The 20,809-nt window shown below is 40.4% G+C and overlaps 2 protein-coding genes across 2 annotated transcripts in view; one reads left to right on the top strand and one right to left on the bottom strand.

Annotated features, from left to right (window-relative positions):
- Positions 1 to 13,066, top strand: part of LOC116852303 (zwei Ig domain protein zig-8) — a 49,935-nt gene extending 36,869 nt beyond the window's left edge. Inside the window, exons 3-6 of the mRNA XM_032832506.1 lie at positions 2,448 to 2,658; positions 4,912 to 5,039; positions 8,601 to 8,769; positions 12,531 to 13,066. Coding sequence (XP_032688397.1) covers positions 2,448 to 2,658; positions 4,912 to 5,039; positions 8,601 to 8,769; positions 12,531 to 12,637 — 615 coding nt within the window. The 3' untranslated portion in view covers positions 12,638 to 13,066. The remainder of the gene's footprint in view (positions 1 to 2,447; positions 2,659 to 4,911; positions 5,040 to 8,600; positions 8,770 to 12,530) is intronic.
- Positions 13,032 to 20,809, bottom strand: part of LOC116852302 (tubulin glycylase 3A-like) — a 22,450-nt gene continuing 14,672 nt past the window's right edge. Inside the window, exons 9-11 of the mRNA XM_032832505.1 lie at positions 19,057 to 19,316; positions 15,365 to 15,750; positions 13,032 to 13,166 (exon numbers count right to left, since the gene is read on the bottom strand). Of these exons, the coding sequence (XP_032688396.1) occupies positions 15,452 to 15,750; positions 19,057 to 19,316 (559 nt within the window). The 3' untranslated portion in view covers positions 13,032 to 13,166; positions 15,365 to 15,451. The remainder of the gene's footprint in view (positions 13,167 to 15,364; positions 15,751 to 19,056; positions 19,317 to 20,809) is intronic.

Genomic DNA, 20,809 nt, shown 5'->3' with positions numbered 1-20,809 from the left:
CCTCCCTCCCAGCACGTTAACTCAATCGACTCGGCCGGCCTGAAGCCGCGTTAATGTCGTCCGGAATTAAAGGACAGGGAGTAATTAATTATTTGAACAGACGGTAGTTAATTATTTCGCGCAATGGTTTACTCGCATGACGCGCGTACGCCTCCATAGAGAGCCACAGACGCAGCGACAAATTGAAATTTCAATGAACGTTTCGTTGACCTCCTCCGCAATTACGTAACGTCGTTCCGTCCTCAAACACGAGGGAACACTTCCTTGAGAAGCTCGTTATTATTCGCGTATTCAGCTTTTCAACAGGAGCCCTCTACTCCTGTCGGAACTCGTGGATCTGTATCGACTAAACTCCGCGTAATGTCGTTACCAACGCCGGAGGATCCGCCTGGAGCACGACGATGGTTTGTCTCCTAGTGAGGCAACTCCGTCCAGTCTCTGTGTGAGATTGCTCTGCCGTATTTAATAATAATAAAAATTTAACAACATGGCTGAGAGCGGCAACGGGCAGGTTCTCCGCACAAGCAAATAAGCTCTCAACTTATATTTATCAAATAATGCATTATATATGCGAACCCTGCCTGCTTCACCGTAAGATAGATAAATACGCCGACAGCCGGCAACGCCTGATATCGACAGCTCTATGGATATATAGTGTTAGTTCCTCACATGGTCGTGCCCTACGCGAGATCCCACTCTATACGCAATATATATATATGCCACGCTCCGTCTCACAATGCGAAATCCTCCATACGTCCCGGTGCGCTTCTTATTGCGAGTAATTACACAGAAAAAACAATTTCCTCAATGTAACAGAATTTTCTGTTACTTGGATACCAGATGAGAAACTCAGCTGCAAGAACAGGAAGATTCCTGTAGAAGATTCCTACTCAGCCAATCGTTCTCAGTCCTGTATTGATAGTTATTACTCGGAACTCGTCTCAAATGAAATACTCAGATTTCATAAACGTAGGAATATCTGGAGCATAAGGTACCTCTCTATAGACACGGAATGCGAAGCTTCAGGAGTGAGGAGGAATAGATGGCTATAGCGGCCATCTTGGTTGATCAAAATTAGCATATATATAACACACGATATATGTAGACTCACATATATATTTTCACGTCTTGCTGCATTGCTGCGTTTCGAGATTGTGTATTCCGCAAACAAAAATAATGTCTGCAGTAAAGTGTTCCATTTTCTTCTGCAATATGTCTGATTGTTAGATAGGAGGCTGCAAAAGCAGAAAAGCTGGGAAACGAAAGAATACGATACAATTAGAATGAAAACAATCTCATATCATTTTGGTTGACTATATCCGTTACAATCTCTTTTCCATTTAAGCTTTTACACTGCGAAAAAATACACTCGATCCAGATATTTCTATGTTAGATATATGTAGGCTATGATTAATAATTATTACTTGAAACTTGTCCTACGTGAGATATAAATTTAAAGTCAAATTTGAGATATTTACTTGGTTCACACGATATATATACGATATATATACGATATATATACGACATTATATTTGCAATTGTGATTCAGCTGAAAGATTCACATTTAATTCGAAATTTAAATCTGAGAATCTCACTCGAGACGGCTCTATAATTCGTATCAATAGTCATTACTTGAAACTCGTCTCAAGTGAGATACTCAGCTTTCAATTTGGAGTTAGATGAGAGTTTTTCAATTGAATCATTCGACTACAGATATAGATGTCACACTTATTATAATTCAATTTAAGGAACTTAGATCTGACTCTGAATAAAAATCTCATCTGTATCTCATAAGTATCTCATCTGAGACATGTTTTAAATAATGATTATTAATACGGATTAATACCTATATCAGATTTAAATGCAGAGTTGGATGAAAACTTTTCAGTTGAATCGACTAAATCTGTATCTAAATCTAAATCGACTAAATCTGTATGATTACAGATATAAATATTATATATATTATATATATCATATATTATATATATAATATATAACCCAACTGACAAACTTGGTTCTAAATAAAATACAAATTTGAGTGTCTCATATGAGACAAATTTCAATGCAGCTAAATGTTTAAACGAATGTTCTCTGTTACAGTAACAGAGATATTGTTTCTAAACAGCGAGTTTTCGTCTGACCCTCATTCAGTTACTCACTCTGAGATTTCTTTTGTCCGTGTACTTACATTAACACAGAGCAATTTCGTTTCTCGTCGCTCGTATCGTCGTTCTTAATTTCGCGAAGAACACCCATGTGTTCCAGATTCCTCGACCTAATCGATCGCCAATGCGCAACGGGTTTCACAACATCGCCTTATCATTGATAACCTTAAGTTATAGGAAAGACTTGTGAGACTTTAGGAGACTCGTTCACGTAATTGGCGATCGATCGTGCGATGTGAAACGGCAGATGTGATGAGAACGGAAACTCTCTTTTTCCCACAGGTTTCCTGGGTCAGGCACCGGGACATACACCTGCTAACGGTTGGTCGTTACACCTACACCAGCGATCAACGTTTCGAGGCACTACACTATCCTCATACGGAGGACTGGACCTTGAGGATACGATATCCTCAGCGCAAGGACTCCGGGATTTATGAGTGCCAAATATCAACGACCCCGCCCATCGGTCACCCCGTGTACCTAACCATAGTCGGTGAGCGAATTGATTATCTCGTCGTGTATTAACGCATACCCGATGAGACGTTCCGCGGGAAAGGTTTGAGTCGCAAAACTACCGTCGGAACGGGAGATCGCCCGCTGTCCTCCCGCTCACTTCTACCTGCGCGATTGTTCCCGCTAACGATCTTACCTGCGAAAGTCGCGAACTTCTAATTCCCTCGGAGGTAAAGTTTTCACTTCGCTGGCGGAACTTCGGCATCGCGCTTCACTTCGTTAGAAGACGTATTTATTTGGAGCGATATAAATTCTCCCGTAACGCGCGTCGCGCGAGTCCGACTCAAACGTTTCTCCGGGTGTAATATAACTTGAAAAGTTATATCCGCTAAAGAACGATGAGAAGAGAGAGAGGGAGAGAGAGCGCGCTGTGCATAATATAAACATCGTATAATTAACTATTACATACGAAGAAGAGCCTTCGTTTGACGTCGACGACTAAGTCAGCCAACACTGACTCGGAGTTTCGGCTCAGGTATTTTTTTCTTGTCAATAATTATATAATTCTAGAACCCTAAACATCACAAAATTACGTAAATCCTAAATATGAGTAAATTTTACCCAGCGCATCCTTATTTTCTCATAACTTCCGGAATAATGATTGAAATTCAATCCTTTTTTTCAATCGGCATAAAAAACAGAGAAATATGAATATATTGATGTGTTTGCGACTCAATAAAGTTGAAAAAAATTATAATAAAAAATAATTTAATTCTCTAGAACCTTTAAAAAAAAGTTCACCCATTTTCATTTGCTCATAACTCTTGCAAAAATAATCGAATTGCAATCCTTTTTATTTTTTACTCGGTGTAGAAAGCATCTATAAATATAAATCTGTTAATGTTTTTACAATTCAGTGAAATTGAAAAAAGTAATAATAGAAAAACAAAACATGTTTTTAAAAACAGTAACGTTTAAAACGTTGGTTTGTGTAAACTTTGATCATGTTTCCCTTCATGAACCCCTTCAGTGTCAGTTAAAAAATATGCTTTTGGGCCAAAAGTGATCTCCATAAAAGCATTGAATTTATGACGACTATGTCAGAGAAAGTTTTTTAGGTCGCTGAATCCGATTCCGGGGTCAAAATTTCAAAATTCAAAATGGCGTCCAAACATTTTAAAAATTATACGATTTACATGAGATATGATTTACAGGAGTTTCTATCGGGTGACAGAATCAGAATCTGCTGTCAAATTGTTAAAATTCAAAAAGATAAATTTAATTTGACCAGATAGAATTCTCGAAAATGAATGTGTATTATTGAAATATTTTTCAAAATTAAAAATATTTTACTACTTAATTTCTGTTAAGATTATATAGTCGACAGCAGATAGTCGCAGTAGTCGACAGCAGATTCTGATTCTATGAACCGAAAAACCCTTGTAAACCAAATTTCATGCAAATCGCATAATTTTTAAAATTTTTTGGAAGCCATTTTGAGCCCGTCATTTTGAATTTTGAAATTTTGATCCCGGATTCGGATTCAGCGAAAAAACCTATGGATATCAAACTTCATTGATTTCGATTAAGGATTAATAATTTTTTTCAAAGTTAAAGATTAATAATTTTTTTCAAAGATGCGCCATATGACATCAGTAACATTGAAGGGGTTAAGGAAAGTTCTAGAGTTAAACACACGGGAATTTTACACAGAATTTAAGATTTCAACTGCCATTTCCCCTGCAAAGAAAACTTGATCGGACAGCATGTTTTTTTTCAATTATCTTACGGATAATAAAACGCTTTAATCAAAATTCTCGGTAACGCCGGATCGTAAAGTTGGAGTTTCAAAAATCCATTTAACTTTCAAATGTACGCCGTATAACGGCCACGGCTTTTCTGGCAGGTATCGAGTAAGCGTCTCTGAAAGGACGACAAGCTACCTGTGTCCTGTGTGCCCCGCACATTTTCACTCGAGTGGAGCGTGTATGAGGTCATACATCCATGAAGATAGACCGTTAATGACCGCCGTGATACCTTAAGCAGACTGTGCGCGAGCAAAGAGAGAGCAGAGAGGATCTTATCGACGGGACTTGACCCAAAAGCTCGTCTACCGGGTCATAGAAGACAAGTGTGCTATGTGTGTGTGTGTGTGTGTGTGTGTCGCGATAAAAATATCGAATATACGGCGAGATTTATATCGCCCGACTACGGTCGTTTAACCGACCTGCTTGCACACAACCGTCAAGTAGTCACAGCCAGTCTCAAGTCGGACGTCTTGTGCTTGTTTTAGAGCCGGTAACCGTGATAGTCGGAGGGCCGGACCTCTTCGTCAATAAGGGCAGCACCATCAATCTGACGTGCATCGTAAGATTCGCCCCCGAACCACCCCCGATGATGATTTGGAGTCATAACAGGGAGGTGAGTGTGTCGAACCAGCAAGTAGGCCACTCGAGAATGTCGAGTTTCCACGGAGCCGCAGACACGAGGAGCCTTTAAATTCCCTTTAACGAGAGAGATTCGCTTTTGAATTCGGGCAAGGTAAAAATTTTATAATGGATCTGGCCTTAGGCTTGAATAACGAGGAATGTCGAGAAAGAATGACGGTCTTTGAATACGACGTGACTTATTTTTCAGGACCATTCATCATAGCATATATGAGCATATACTCCGCGTACAATATTGAGTCTGCGAGATTCGAATGAATACTCGATTATTCAACAACTTTCGTAAAGATTTCAAGAAAGTTTCAACATAACGCAAATCTATTTGCGAATTTTGATTTTCTTATGTTACTATCTTATAGCTAAGGCTTTCCTAGATGTCTAGAAGAAAAGATGTCTAAATATCGATTTCCAACAAAGTTGTAATTTAAGGTTGTCTAACAGAATCAAATTGTACTGTATACTCCAAAAATATTATATGTGCGGAAGATTAACCGCCCACTTACAATTATGGTTCTGACTCGAGTAAATATTAGATTGTCCACCAACTTTCGTAAGATCTCGAGAAAAGATCTCAAGAAAATTTCAAAACGGCGTAAATCTGTTTGCAGATTTTGAATTTTTTGCGCTACTATCTTACTATCTACTATCTTAGTTGAAGCTTTTCCATATCTCTGGAAGAAAATATGTCCAAAGTTTTCAACGAAGTTGTAGTAGTACAAAGTTGCTCAGATCTGACAGATCCAAATTGTAAAAATATGATATAAGCACAGAATTTAACCTTCCACGTACAAGAATAGCTTTCTGAAACGAATATTCGATTGCCCACCAAGTTTCATAAAGATTTCGTAAAAATTTCAAAAAACCACAAATCTATTAGCAGATTTTGATTTTATTGCACTACTATCTTTTACAATTGAGGCTTCTCCATATCTCTGGAAAGAAATGTGTCAAAAATTTTCAACGAGTTTGTGGTAGTACAAAGTTGCTCAGGTCTGATAAACTCTGATTATACTGTATGTTCCAAAAAATACGATATACGCGGATTAATCCTCCGTGCGTATAATAATGGTTCTCTGAGACCCGAACAAATATTCGATCGCCCACCAAGTTTCGTAAAAGTTTAGAGAAAATTTCAAAATAGCGCAAATCTGTTTGCAGATTTTGATTTTATTGTACTGTCTTGCAGTTGAGACTTCCCACATACATCTCTGAAGGAAGAGGTACCTAAAATATCGACTTTCAACAAAGTTGTAGCTCAGAGTTGTTTAACAGACCCTGATTGTACTGTATGTCCCCAAAAATATGGTTATAAACGTAGGATTTCACGGGATTTTTTATCTCAATCTAACGTCAGGTACCGCAAATCTTTAAATTTGAAATAAAAATCCTCCTTTTTTAAATCCTCAAGGATCCTTCTAGATTTCCCTAAAACTTGACATTTTAATGCTACATGCCATTCACATTTCTTCGAGTTCACCGGCAAACCTGTGACTTGTAACGCCAAATCAGTGTAATCGCTCTTCACAGCGCGCCAAGTAACAACGTGCGCGATCGGTGGCTCTATCGACGCGTATTACCTCAGCGTGAGGAGGCTACATCTCGGCTTCAACGACAGCATTGTATGACAGGGTTCGTCGGGAATCTCACGAATTCCGCGGAACGTAAAGGAACGGCTTACATTAATATCGACGTCATCATAAAAAGATTTCGCGACAGAATCGCTTCACGATGTCGAATCGCGTTCCATCACGTCGTTCCACCACGCGATGATGGGATAATTTAAAAATTCGCCCTCCGCGAACCAATATTTGTAATTCCGCTTTTGAGCCCGGCTGAGCGGAGATTATTCCGTACGCGCGCACTAATGAGACGCTCATACCGTGCTCGTACCGTGCTCGTACCGCGCGGCACGTACTAAAAACTCGCGCAAGCGTCGATGAAAAAAAAAAAGTAATTTCTCGGCCGATTGCCGATAGATCGCTCCGCCATCGGTCGCCGGATATATCGTAGATACACGCGGCTACGCTCTCGCCTGGCTGCGCCGCTTTTACTAGAATGAAACGGCAGGTAACGCAATTTTCGCAAGGTACTATCGCGCACGTTGATCAAAGTAAAGCGCGAAATAGAAGATCAGCCTGGCGCACTGCCGCGGCAGCAAGGAACGAAATTATTTTCCGATTAATTCACGGCGGCTTTCGATTCGCGGATAATCATTTATTCCGTAAGGCGATGCGCACGGGCGAAACGATTCCTCTCTGCCACCCCCTCCCCCCTCCCTCTTCCTCTCGTATCACGGTCGAGCGCGGCGGTATGGTGAGTTAGCCTTTCGAGGGGAGAACGAAAACAAAACGCGGGGAAAAGAAACGCGGTGGATATTTCACGTTCTGCACGCGGGGCGTGCCACTACGTGTCTATCCTCAAAGGGAATACAGAAAATACGTATATATATACATATATATATATATATATATATATATATATACACATATATATACACATATACACACACAGCATCAATACAGTCTGCTATTCTTTAGCTCGCAGCTCGGAGAAAGACGCCTTTTATCTTCTGCCAAAGGAGCGTCATTGCGTTGTCGGAAAAAGCGAGGATTCCGGGGAAATATAAGGAAACACAGGCGCCGGCGTCTTTGAGAGAATGATTGCGGACGAGGGCGCATACGGCGTCGCACGCGCGCGCCTACGTGTTCGATATTAGGCGACGCGAATCAAAAGAGAGGAGGGAGTTAGCTTTTATTTCCGACATTACCTTCGCGAAGCACCCCCGAAGCTATCATTTCTCTTTCTCCCGCAACTCGAACAGCTCCGTCCTTGGAAACTCACTCGGTGGTAAAGCTCCAGATAGACGGTGTCTCATTCCCGTGACAAGTGCAAGTCGCGAGACGCGCAGAGAATGAGAGCCACCTCAGGCAGGGGATTCGACTTCCTGCAAAATTGCCCATCAGCTATTTATTAAGACAGCTTGTGTATCTTTAGGAAAATTATTTTCAGCCAGACCATTATTGTTCCTGCCAGGCGGGAACAAGAGATTCCCGAGAGACTCGACGCGAGTATCGCGCCATTTCACCCAATCAATAAGTTCGTCTCAATCGGCAATTTAATCGCATTATCGTACATCTCGAATGACATTACTGTTACAGCGGACTAGCTGAAACTACCCGGCGTTGCCCGATTCAGCACAAAGTGTCAAGGGGATGAAATCGATGAAAGGGAGTGAGGTGTCCAGGTTTCATGATAGCCTGTATTTTCCGTAGGAGCAACTATGCAAAATTTGGTCCAGATCGGTCAAAGGGTTTAGAAGTTAATAGGGAACATGTAGATAGACATTCTATTTTATACATATAGATATTGCGAGACCGCGAGTACACAGTATGTAAATTTAATGTCTCTCCGTTACTGGTCCTCGTGCCTGCGCTGCCTGTGCCACTTTCGATTAATCGCGGGAGTATGTCACACGCGCGCATATACTGTCGCATGATCCTGCAAACATAAACGCCAACGTTGTGATTTTGTCCAGGTTATCAATTTCGACTCGCCGCGCGGCGGCATCAGTCTTGTCACGGAGAAAGGTCCCGAAACAACGAGTCGCTTGATGATCCAGAAAGCCGTGCCGAGCGATTCCGGTCAATATACATGCGAGCCGAGCAACGCGAATCCCAGTACAATAAAGGTGCACGTTGTTAACGGTGAGTTAGAATTTACTTGCGCGCGCGACTCGCGCATCGTATTACTGTAAAACAGTTATTTTCTCGACGAATACCTTATTTTTTTTGCACTCTACTCTCTCTCTCTTTCTCTCTCTCTCCCCCTCTCCCTGTCTCTTCCCCCTCGCACTTTTTCAATTTTTCACGGCCCGTCGACGCAAAACTTTTTTTTCCAATTTCTAACCAACGGCAGCAGTTTGCCAGCTTCTAAATTGGAAAAAAAACGGTTTCACCGCAATTACAACGAATCGAGGAAAAATAGTCCACGACGAGGAGGAAGACTTGCCGAGAGTAAGAGAGAGAAAGCGAGGGGATAGGAGGGAGAGAGAGGGAGGAAGAAGATAGAGAGGAGGAAAGAGGGAGAAAAAGACGGAAGGAGGAAGAAAGAGGGAAAAAAAGAAGGAAAAAGGAAGATATTGGAGAGACTGCGGAAAAGAAGATGGAGGATAGAGAGGGAGAGAAGGAGGGAGGAAGGGAAAGAGAGAGAGAGAGAGAAATAACGTTGATTGACTTCTCTGTAAGCACCGCAAGCTTCGAATATGCCCGGCAAGTCGCGCATTAAGCCTGAAATCGATGGCTGCGGCTAGTCGATTGCTCGGGCGGCGGAACACCGCGAATAGATCTTTTGTACGTGCAGTTGCGAAATGCGGTGGATTTCGAAAGCTTGTTTCTCTTGTCTCTATTTCATTTCTTTTTGTCTCTTCTTCTTTCCCCCTCCGTTCCTTTCATCCCGTGGTACACATATACACCCGACGGTACAGCGCGTCGCGCGAAGTGCGTCGATTCGCGATGACAAAGCAATTTAACGTCTGATTCCCGCGCGAAAATCTCGCGCAATTTCCCGGCGCGCCCGGCTACGGAGTGAAATAAAATCAAACGAAAGCGGATTGTGTGCTCGGCCCGTCCAAAAGGAAGAGGAGGAGCTTTTTCCGTCTCGTTCGTAACTCGATACATTTTCGAAGCGGGCGGAATTCACGAGTTTTATTTCTCGCGCTGTCAGCAATCAAGCGCGCGATACGACTTTGCGCAACGCTTACGAGTTGATTGCGTGAATTGTTTCATCGTCCCTGGATGTCGCACTTTTCGCTTCGCGCGAGCCAGACCGATTCGTTATTTTGTGCCGAAGATGAAGAGAGACTCGCGACGCGAACGCGGAAGACGATCGTTCTAAATAAAGTCGTAATGAAGAGGAATAACGTGGTAACACAAACAGTGAGACAATTGGTAAATGCATTGTCGCGGATTCATCATGGATTTCCGATACGAATCAGGTATCAATTTTCCCCCGCAATTCTCCCGTACGTGCTTTACAATACATGACGAATGATCGGCGTGTTGTGTAATCAGAGGGCGGACATATTAATTACAAACTTGAAGCATTAACTGTTTAGAGCAACAGCTGACGGCTTGACCGGATACAATGGTCCATCGATATGCATGCACGATAATATGTTATCGTCATCCGTGTCAACGTCATCCGGCCCGGCATACGTTTTCGCGCGCGCATGAGCGCGTATCGCGTATACCGAATTTTTTTCGCATTCGTTGCACGATGTATCCAATGCTTTTCGAATATTTTTGCATGCAGCTCGTTTGTTTCTGTGCGAGATGAAAAACGGAAATAAAGGCGAAAAAAAAGAATGGCCGACTGGTCACCGTGTACACACGGTGGCCGCCTGAAAATTCGCGCTTACGCTCCAACGCACCGCGTTCTCTCGTCGGCCTATATAGCCGTCGCCGCCGTGCCGCCTTGTTAAAGCCACCGTGCTTAATTCGCAGAAAGCGCTGAAACGCGCCGCATATCGATAGCCTTCGATTTAGCCTAAAGTGATTAGGTGAGATCCGGCGCATCATTAGTTTCGGAGTTTGCGCGTGGAATTTCCGTCGGTTTTCCGATGAAAATGACCCGACGCGACGCGGCCGAACTGTTTGAATTCCGCGCGGCAATTTCGTCGAGTCGACGATCCGTCGATTTTACGCGTCCTACACGTATTTTCCAATGTAAATTCCAATCGCGATCGCGCGCGGGTTGTAATGACCGGCCATGTGCAAAAAAACGTAAGCAGCAAAATGTTTCTCACGCGATCTTAAAAGTATTCTTTAATCCTTCCCAGCCTGATGGGATTCAATATGCTGTCCCAAAAAGGTATTTGTGTAACTTTGGAACGGATCAATGTATTTCAGTAATCCCCTTGTTGCACTATTAAAAAAAATAGCTTTTTGGGTAGAACGTACATCTGTTGTACAGAAAATAAGATTTTATATAGAAAAATAAAAAATATATTAAAAACAAATTGTTTCTTTGATATTTCATACATAATAAAAGTCTACGAGCTATATAAATATATAGACACGATATCAAAATATTATGTATCGGTTTTGTGATCGCTGATGACAAATCCGAGATTAGAATTGCACAATTCAAAATAGCGGATCCAATATAGTGGCAATTCAATATGACAGTAAATATAAAAATTGCATTAATACGATTCTTCGTGGCTGTCGTGGCATATTGTATCCACCATTTTGAATTTTGCAACTTTCTAACCTTCGTTATCAGGATTCGTTATCAGCAATCTATACATATCAATCATTCAATTGGTTCAAATTTACAAAATTTAAATATTTACTGATTGCCAAATTGAAGGTGCGTTTTGATCTTTGCAATTCTGACCTCGGATTCGTCATCAGTACGGCCAAAAACACCTCAGTATACATACAACTCATTAAAATTGGATCGATAAAAAAACTCAGGGCTGTAAGGGGTAAGATTGCTTTATGTGTCATCAGTTTGTCCTCACTTCGAGCATGCGCGTGTCATCTAGTTACTTTAGCAAGCTACATTAAACAGGTCGGGACGGTACAATAAATTTATTAGGTTTATCTGTTGAAGCATTAGAACGCTCATGAATATTCGAGATCATGACTACTCGCAAATAACGCGACTTTTCAACTATAATGTCGTTAATTGCAATATAAATTGCAATTGCGTGCATTTGATAATATCAATCAATTTTAACGCTTTCCATTCGTTGGTTCTACTTATTTTATCCACGTTTATTTAAAATCAATATAATATATAACGTTCCAATTTTATTTATTATTATTTCGTATTTGCAATTTCTTCACTGGATCTATTGCTGCTTTTATGTCTTCTATTGCGACAGCGTTAATTGGGCAATTAAATAATAAATTACTATAAAATTGATGGTTTACGATTAGCGACTCGTTACATTCACATTTATGGTGGTCTTTGCGCTGCTTGTAATTTCCTTACATATTCACATATATTTCGTAAATCAATAACACCTATATGATGTATTTGTTTCACTTGTTTTGCGCAATATTTTATACTCTTTGTATAGTTTTATCTTCTTTTCCGATTATGTACTATGTCTGGAAAAAGTTCCTACCATATAAATAAATAAAATAAATAAATAAAACTTAAGTAAACAAATTGACCAATCACAGTCGATGTTTCTTCTTACGATTCAAGAATAATTGATTGTAATTGGTCAATTTTCTTGCTGTTTAAGTCTTACTGCTCAAGTTTTCCTGCGTATCAGGGCCCAGACTTGGAAACTGATCTTTTGAAAAACTGTCTCAAAAACTGGCCACTCAGTGGCTTTCGAATTTAGTGCGCAAGATCTTGTTTCTGCCGTAGCGCGATAAAACGATACGGAAACTGATCGTGCCACGCTTTCGTCCACATCATGTCGAATCGATGAAAATTTCTGTTGCAGAGGAACATCCAGCCGCGATGCACCACGGGGACGGAAGCTCGTCGTACACCAAGGCACGGCCGATTTGTTTTATAATTTTAGTGATAGCTAATATAATGTTTATATAAGGCGAGAAGTACAGTAAAAGGAAAAAAAAAACAAGGAAAAACGAAACACTCACCCCGACACACGATGAAGCGAGAGAAACGGGACCGCCGAGGCTCGCGAATTGCCTACGTCTAAACGTCGTTAACGTTTCTTGGGTAAATATTTGCGCAGGGTAAAAACCAGAACATTTACCGTTCACATTAAAAGAAGCGTGTGAAACGTAAAAAAGAGAGAAAAATAAAAATCAGAAAACACGAGAGAGAAAGAGAAACGAAGAAACCTCCGTGACCAAAAGAGTTTTCAAATATCAGCACGGCACAATAATCGGTAAGAGCGTAGTATTTTGTTAACATATATCATCAAGAATAACTTACGACGTCAAAATTTATTGTATTATTTGTAAATAAATTTATTGTATGTACATATCAATAATAAAACGATTGTCTTTATCTTGAGTGTCTGGTACTTATGCATGAGAGGTTCGCCGAACAGCCGTCGTAAAATCTCTTCCGCCGACGTGATAAAACGCGATGACTTCAAACCAACTCACTGGAAAAGATTCAACGATATATTCAAATGAATATCCAAATTTAAATGACACGAGCAAACAATTAAAAACGCTGTTTAATGCTATTTTGCATAAGGCTGCCGTCGAAAATGATGTCTTTATTCTAATTTTTTTCAAAACAGTGAGTATATTGAATATATAATTGGTAAAAGTACTAGTACCTGAATACCTCAATACCTAGTATACCTAACTCTGGACATTCTTATTGCTTTAGCTTTTAAATACGAATATTTAAACCTTCAAAATATACAATATACGTTAAAGTAAGGACAGTATTATAAACTTTCTCGTGAAAGTTAAGAGTAATTAAAAATATTTCTCAAGATAAATCTCGATTAAGGAGAATTGCATCTCGAATTGGAATATTGATATACATACATGTATGTATACATATCGGAAAATAAGCTTAAGACCATATCAATAGTTGTCATTTGAAACTTGTCTCGCGTGAGACACTTCGATTTGTATTTGGATTTGGATTTGAGTTGGATCCGAACTTTTTTCAGCTGAGTTATGTGTGATATTATATCTGCAATCGTAATTCAACTGAAAAACTTTCATTTAATGAACTGAAATCTGAGTATCTTACTTGAGAGGAATTTCAAGTAACGACCATTAATATGAGCTTCATAGCATGTCAATGTCACAATTATTTCTAGACAACGTTGTCACTTTTTCGGAATAGTCGACAATGATGCACAAGTATGTAAATGCATTTTGTATGGAGATCTTTTATTCATGCTATGTGGAAAAAATGTTGAAACTATTTTGGCGCAATGTGTATATTAGGACAGACTGAACAAAACAGTCTTCTATCATTTTACAAATTGTCCATGTTCAGTTATTAATTAAAGAAGACTAGCGCATATGATTGTGCGCGATAATGTCAATAATTTAGATACCTTACGCACATATTGAATACATACACATATACGTTTAGAGAGTTTAAAGAGTTATTTGTATTTAAAGACCCCAAAACAATAAGAATGTCACAAATTGTTAGGTTAATAACGCCAGTATTATTAATGTTGTCCAGGTATTTGTACTTTCACCGTAATTAATTTCTAGACTCTCAACGCTCTCAATGGATCTCCTCTCAATGAATCTTTCTTCACTCATTATCGCTGCATGTACGTCAGGTGAGTAAAACCGTCGCTAATAACATTACCTCTTGCTAATGTCATTACGCGCGAATTCTTCGCAAAAGTATCGCGTCGATACGCAAACTGGGAAAGTTTAGTGCATTATATACATATATATATATATATATATATATTTCGAGGAAGTTTGCATCGTTATACTCTCTCAAGACTGGCGCGCGCTCCTTCGTGCCGCGCGATTCTCCTCGGGGACGCGGAAAGAAGAAACTCCGGCGCGGCGCGGACATCGCCGCTAATGACAACATTAATTACGCCGCGCTATCTTGCGCTCGTTAATTACACGCGGCGTGACGCTAAATTTACCGTGAAAAAATACGGGCGTGTAAATTTCGCGTTCAATCGCGCGCGCGCGCGCGCACGATTGTACCCTCGATTAATCAGAAACCGGCGGCCTCCTCCCCGTGTCTCTTTGCTGTCTCTCGTCACTGCGCAAGGCTCTACGTTTTCCTCTCTCAATATTAAGGTCGCGAGGTCACAAGGTCGTTTCCATTTCAGTGTAAACTCGAAAGTGACCGGCAACGTGAGGGAAATGCTCGCGCTAATGCCTCGCCAAGAGATAGTGATGACAAAAACGCGACGACATAATACTCGGCTACCGAACCGTTACTCTCTTAAGATCGATCAGTAATAATATTTCTGATTGAATCGGTGAAAGGAGTGTAAAGATCAGTGAGTATGCACTGATTTTCAGTGAAAACACTCCCATTTTATTATTCCATCTCGCTTCCCACTGATTTTGACCGGAGGAAATAAGATTCCACTGTATAAAATCTGTAGAACACAAATTCGTCATACGTTACAGCAAATCCAACTTTCTGCGTTTGAGGCGACAGAATTAGCGGCCTTCTTTTGTACCTTACGTACAATGACACCGTCTGTACTCGCAGAATGCGACAATAATCGTTACTGTAGCTGATTCTGTGGGCGAGATTCTACTGATCGCAGTGCTGCACTTATAACTGAACCACCAGCTGTAAGTACAGCGGTGGAGAATGCACTGGTTGCACTTTAGAAAGTACCTTGCAGAAATTGAAGGGATCGAAGGTATTACGTTCCGGATGACTCGCTCCTGTTTGTCCCTCGGCGCCGGCCGAAAAGGCGTCGCGTCAATTGGCCGTGGTGCATCGCGCCGCGTTCAAGTGGTCAATAAGGTCGACCACATTTGGCTCTCTCGAGTGTGGGATCATGGGCGGGGCGGTCTTTGCACGTTGCTTGCTCCAGGGACCGCAAATGTTTGTCCTTCTTTCTTTCTCCGGCTTCCGCGGCTGCTCGTGCAGTGTCATCGACTCGCCGGCCACAGAGAGGCAGGGACCGAGGTAAGGTTGGAAGTCGGGTATGTACTGCTTGTAGAGTAGACTGAAGCCACCCGTGTCGGCGCAAGCGTCCACTGGCGCGTCCATTATCACTGCAAGCAGCATCGGCAAAGCGACCGAAGGGTCTTCACGTGCGCCACGCTACCAAATCGCTCTTAACTAGATCGCGGCGATGGTGTTTGCAGAAAGTAGATTAGCAGATTGCGAGAGACCGCGACGCAACCGCGGCGAGATCCCTTTTCTTAAATCCCTTCGCGCGAATCTGCATTTATCGTGGCGGGAAAGAGAGAGGATCAAGTGGAAAGAACGAGGAGAGAGAAATATCGGAAATCACTGTGTATGATATGTCGACATCGTTGAATTTTCTGTTTCTTCATGTTTCACCGTATCTTCAATTTCAATTTCAACGGAATAAAATAGCATTTAAATTTCTCAAAACATACACGAGTAAAATAAAATATATTTTATTTGCCGCGGATTAATGCGCAAAAATTATGCATGATAAATTACATATGGAAAAATATTCGATAAATAATTAAGTTGTCGATAAATAGTCAAATATTTGTTATGAATAATTAAATATTCGATGAATTATAAAAAGAAATAATTTTCCAAATATTTCTATATGTAATCGTGAAAGAGTCAGTTTAAACTGGCCAAATTTCCGCAACATTTGCTGTTCTTACGAGAAAGAGTACATCAATTCGTTTAATGCTCAAACGTTTAATGCTCGACCTGATCTCGCGCCCGATCTGATAAATTGAATATTTCGAAATGAATCGAGAGATAAATCAGAGCACGGTTTTATTATGCGATATAAACGAGCCCCGAGAGAGACAGAGAGAGCTTCTCTAGAAGAGATAGGATATGAGATTCAATAATAAAAAGCCGCCCGTACGCACGGACAAAGGATCGGGGGCGCATAGAATTATCTTCAAACTGCAGACTGGAATATTCAGGAATTCGGGCAAGCTCATTATGCAACGCCACGGCTCACAAAGCCTCATTGTTTAAATTTGTCGATGACCGTACTAAAAGAATTTCATTATTTCGCGGGCCACGGTATCTTCGTGTTATCAGGATCAAATTTTATATATCGCAAAAGTACTCTGGCATTTTCCCAACGGTAAGTTTTCTTTGACGTTCCACCGTCGGGATAACATAGATAAGATACTTTACTTTTACATCTTTACGCGCTATCTTCATTCGCGTTGTAATATCTCTCAATATGCAAGTACAACGGGCTTGAGCGATTTTCTAATAAGAGGAAGTTATTGTTCATGAAATCCTCACGATGGAAAAGAAGCGTCATTGATCACTCAAAAAATTGTCTCGCTAATGCAGGTAAAATTCTAAATGTCAGTTGAAATTCATCACCGCTTTTTGTATTTGCTAGAAAATTGTCTATAATGCGTAAAATTTATAGTAGCAGCATTTTAGTAATATTTGCAAATTTAAATAGATGTAAAAATTATACCTTTGTTCGTTTTTTGGCGGTAAATTTTTTTATCTACTACAGTCAATTTTTAGATTAGAAGTTCACTCAATCTCATAGATGCTATCGACATATCGATAATAATTAGAGGCTTTTGGCCGACCGCATTCGTTTCTAACTACGCGTTTCCCATGACTGTTGATCAATCGAAGAAGCAAGAATGTGTTCAAAGCAGAAGTGACATTTTGATAAATCGACGTGTCGCACTTGTCAATAAAAAGGGTTATTTGTTCATATATATATATATATGATGTACAGTAGAAGGAGAGTAGAGGGAAAGGTTAAGAGATAAGTAAGAGATTAATATATAAAATTAATTTAAATAATTAATCGGAGAAAGATGTATATGCATATTATCATAATTATTATACAATTAATTATACAGAATATCCGGTAACTTACGAAAAAGCCGCGGTGTACAGGTAGATTAGATCAAACAGAACAAAAAATTCCTCTTTGCAAGCAGCCACGTAAATTTTTGAGTTATTAATTAAAGAAGATTCATAAGTAATCACGCGTATACAGATAGATGAGCTGTGATAGCGACGTTTACTGCTGTATATTCGATAAAATTGAACAAAAAAGTCCTCTACCACTTTTCAAATGACCACGTAAATGTTTAGTTATTAATTAAAAAAGATTAGTGTACAATGGTGCACAATAATGCACTAATCTTCTTTAATTAATAATTAAACATAGGCATTTGAAAAATAATAAAGGAATTTTTGTTCAGTTTGATCTAATATATAAGCATACAGAGGCAGATGTCGCCATCACAGCTCATCTGCCGTATGGCGCGTGATCATTCACGAATTTTCTTTGATCAATAACTCAAAATTTTATGTGGTTATTCGTAAAATGGTAGAGGAATTTTGTTATCCCGTTGTTTTGACCTGATCTGTCATCACTCCATGAGTTACCGGACACTCTATATATGAATCCCCTTTATTGACACTACGACACGTCAATCTGTCAAAATGTCACTTTTGCTTTGAACGTTCCCGCTTCTTCGATTGATCAACAGTCATGGAAAACGCGTAGCTAGAAATTAATGCAGCTGTCCAAAAGTCTTTAGTTACTATTGATGATATAGCACCCATGAGACTGAGTGTATGACGATTGGCTTTAATCTGGATGGGCGCTATAAAGAAAAAAAGAAAGACTTTCTTTAGTACTTCTTAAATTTTACAAGCACTTTAAATAAAAACTCTGTCATCTTGATGAAATGCGAAACATGTGCGATATCGCAGTGTTCGCTAGTCACTTATCCATCTTAACGAATCTCTCTCGTATCTAGATAATTGCAGTCGCTACAACTGCGAGACCATTTTTTGTAGTGATTCAATATTCAAAATGATTTCGATTCAATTACAGCCGCGCTTAAATCTTCCACATCACTCCTCGAGACAGGACATAATCTCGAGAGCACACAAAAGATATAATCGACGCAATCAGGTGTTTGGCCATTTCGAGCTCGATAATTGCGCCCGGGAAATCTCGCTAACGCGGTTAATTCCTCGCGTAAATCCATCACGTAGGGCACGTGGCGCTTATCGGCGTTACGTCGCCGCGAATTATGGCCGCCGTTATCACCCTGGCGAAGCCGAGGGAGAGAGCAAGAGAGCACCGTCTCGGGTCGGTCGGTCGGTTCGTCCGTCCGTCCGTCCGAGATGACGCGTGTAACTTGTCTAATCGCAAGCCGCGCTCGCAGCTTTCGTTACTCCCGCGATTTCTGAAGCTCCCTGCGAAACAAGATGTCGATAGCACACCGGCCATCCACTACCATCCAGCCGTGTCCACCCTCGTTTGTCAGCCGGCGGAAGAACTTTCCGGCGAACGTGGAACACTTGACAACTTTCCCGTTCGCGCGCAACGCTCGCCTCAGCTCTCGCCGCGCTCTCACCTTTCACCAGGCTCTCCAGCACGCTGGAGTAGAGGCGCTTCGTGATTCTGGAGCTGGGCGGATGCATGCGGGGATTCGTGTTGTTCTCAATCAGCCAAATCGACAGGTCCTCGGCGACCACGAAGTCGGCGCCGTAAAGTTCGAAGCTGCAACGCCGCCGCTCCATGTGATCCTGCGCCGTCAGCATCATCATGACGACGGCCTGTGCCATCTTCGGGTAAATTAGATCATGATATGGCTCGCCCTTGTGGCCTATCGATCTGCAAGTGCGAGAGCCGTCGGTGACGCGCCAATTCGTTCATTTCGAATATCTTGAAATTAGGGCGACGCATTTCCTCCGGGCGATTCGCGAATGCATAAACAAGCACGCTGCGTGTGTGCGTAAATTTCCTCTACTCTTAACTACGACAGAGCGTGAACACATCAGCTTCAAAATGTCGACACTTTGTCTCTCTTTCGCACTGGACTGATCGAAAATAATGGAGTTGCGTACGCGCGTGCACAAAGAATAAATGGATGGTGTGTAAAGTAGCGATATTACCATATAAATTCAAATAGTAGAATCCATATTGGTTGCAACGCGATATCGCGAAATGTTTTGTTTCGTACGTTTACAAACCACACACAGCGCACTCAATGCCACGTTAAAAACAGATAACTGCAGTTTGGAACTCTCGCTTAACCAGAAACGTGAGATGCGCGTTGCACACGTAGACAAAGGCGATTTAAGTCCCTTCATTTTAATTGTGATAAAACAAGGAAATAAAAAATGCATACATCCCAGTGTATACATCCCAAAAAAAAAGGAAAAATTCCCCTCGCAGGGGAAGTTTCAGTTGTCCGGTAAATTGAAACATTTGCGGTAGAACGTCTAATGGAAAGACCCATTCAACGTCAATAATCAAAACAAGAGAGCTCGTATTTCACCGACGTGTAATTATTGTAAATAAACTATGGTTTCGAATAGCCATACGTTCTGGCGCACTTCTAGCCCGCGACTAAAAATATTGGAATTTTTCATATTTCACGCGCTACCGTGTATTGTTGCGCTGCGAAAGCATTCTCTCGTGGTTTCGACTGATTGACGTCTGTCGAAAAGCACGTTCGCTAAATGGTCGGACTATGGACCAAGATAAAACAGTGCATTATGCCCCAAAGGAACGAATTACTACTTCCAACGTTAAAAAATCAACTGATATTTGATCGCATATTAAACCTTTTGCTATCAATTTTATTTTTCAAAAGTACAATTTCTTTTATCTTATTAACTCTTTGTTTATTGAGTGAGAAAAATGTCAGTAGGCCAAAAATACTCTTTTGACAAAAGAGTCAATAAAATTATGAAGGAGTTAGTAAGTTTTAGTATTTTTAGTAAAGGGGACTTTTAGTCACTGAATCTGAATCGGAAGTCAAAATTTCAAAATTCAAAATAGCGACCCAAAGATTTAATAAATCATTCAATTGGCGTAAAAGTTTATATTGAAGATTACTCAAAGCCACTGTTTTCGAATGCAAAATTAAATTTTTTGTTGAAAAAGTAGTGAATTCTAAAATTTGCAAATTATAATATTACAAATTAAATATTACAAAAATTTGCATATAGAAAATTTACATAGAGAAACTTTATGTAGTAACAGTGCATAATCAATTTTTACTGATAAACATTTTCAGAAAACCATAATAATACAGAAATTTTATTGTTGTATCAACATATATATATATATATATATATATATATATATATATATATATA

This window comes from Odontomachus brunneus, unplaced genomic scaffold, assembly GCF_010583005.1.
Source record: "Odontomachus brunneus isolate Ranch 3 - 2012 unplaced genomic scaffold, Obru_v1 Obru_scaffold_213, whole genome shotgun sequence".
Taxonomy (NCBI): domain Eukaryota; kingdom Metazoa; phylum Arthropoda; class Insecta; order Hymenoptera; family Formicidae; genus Odontomachus; species Odontomachus brunneus.
Note: the sequence above shows the minus strand (reverse complement) of the source record. Positions and strands in the feature narration are given on the sequence as shown.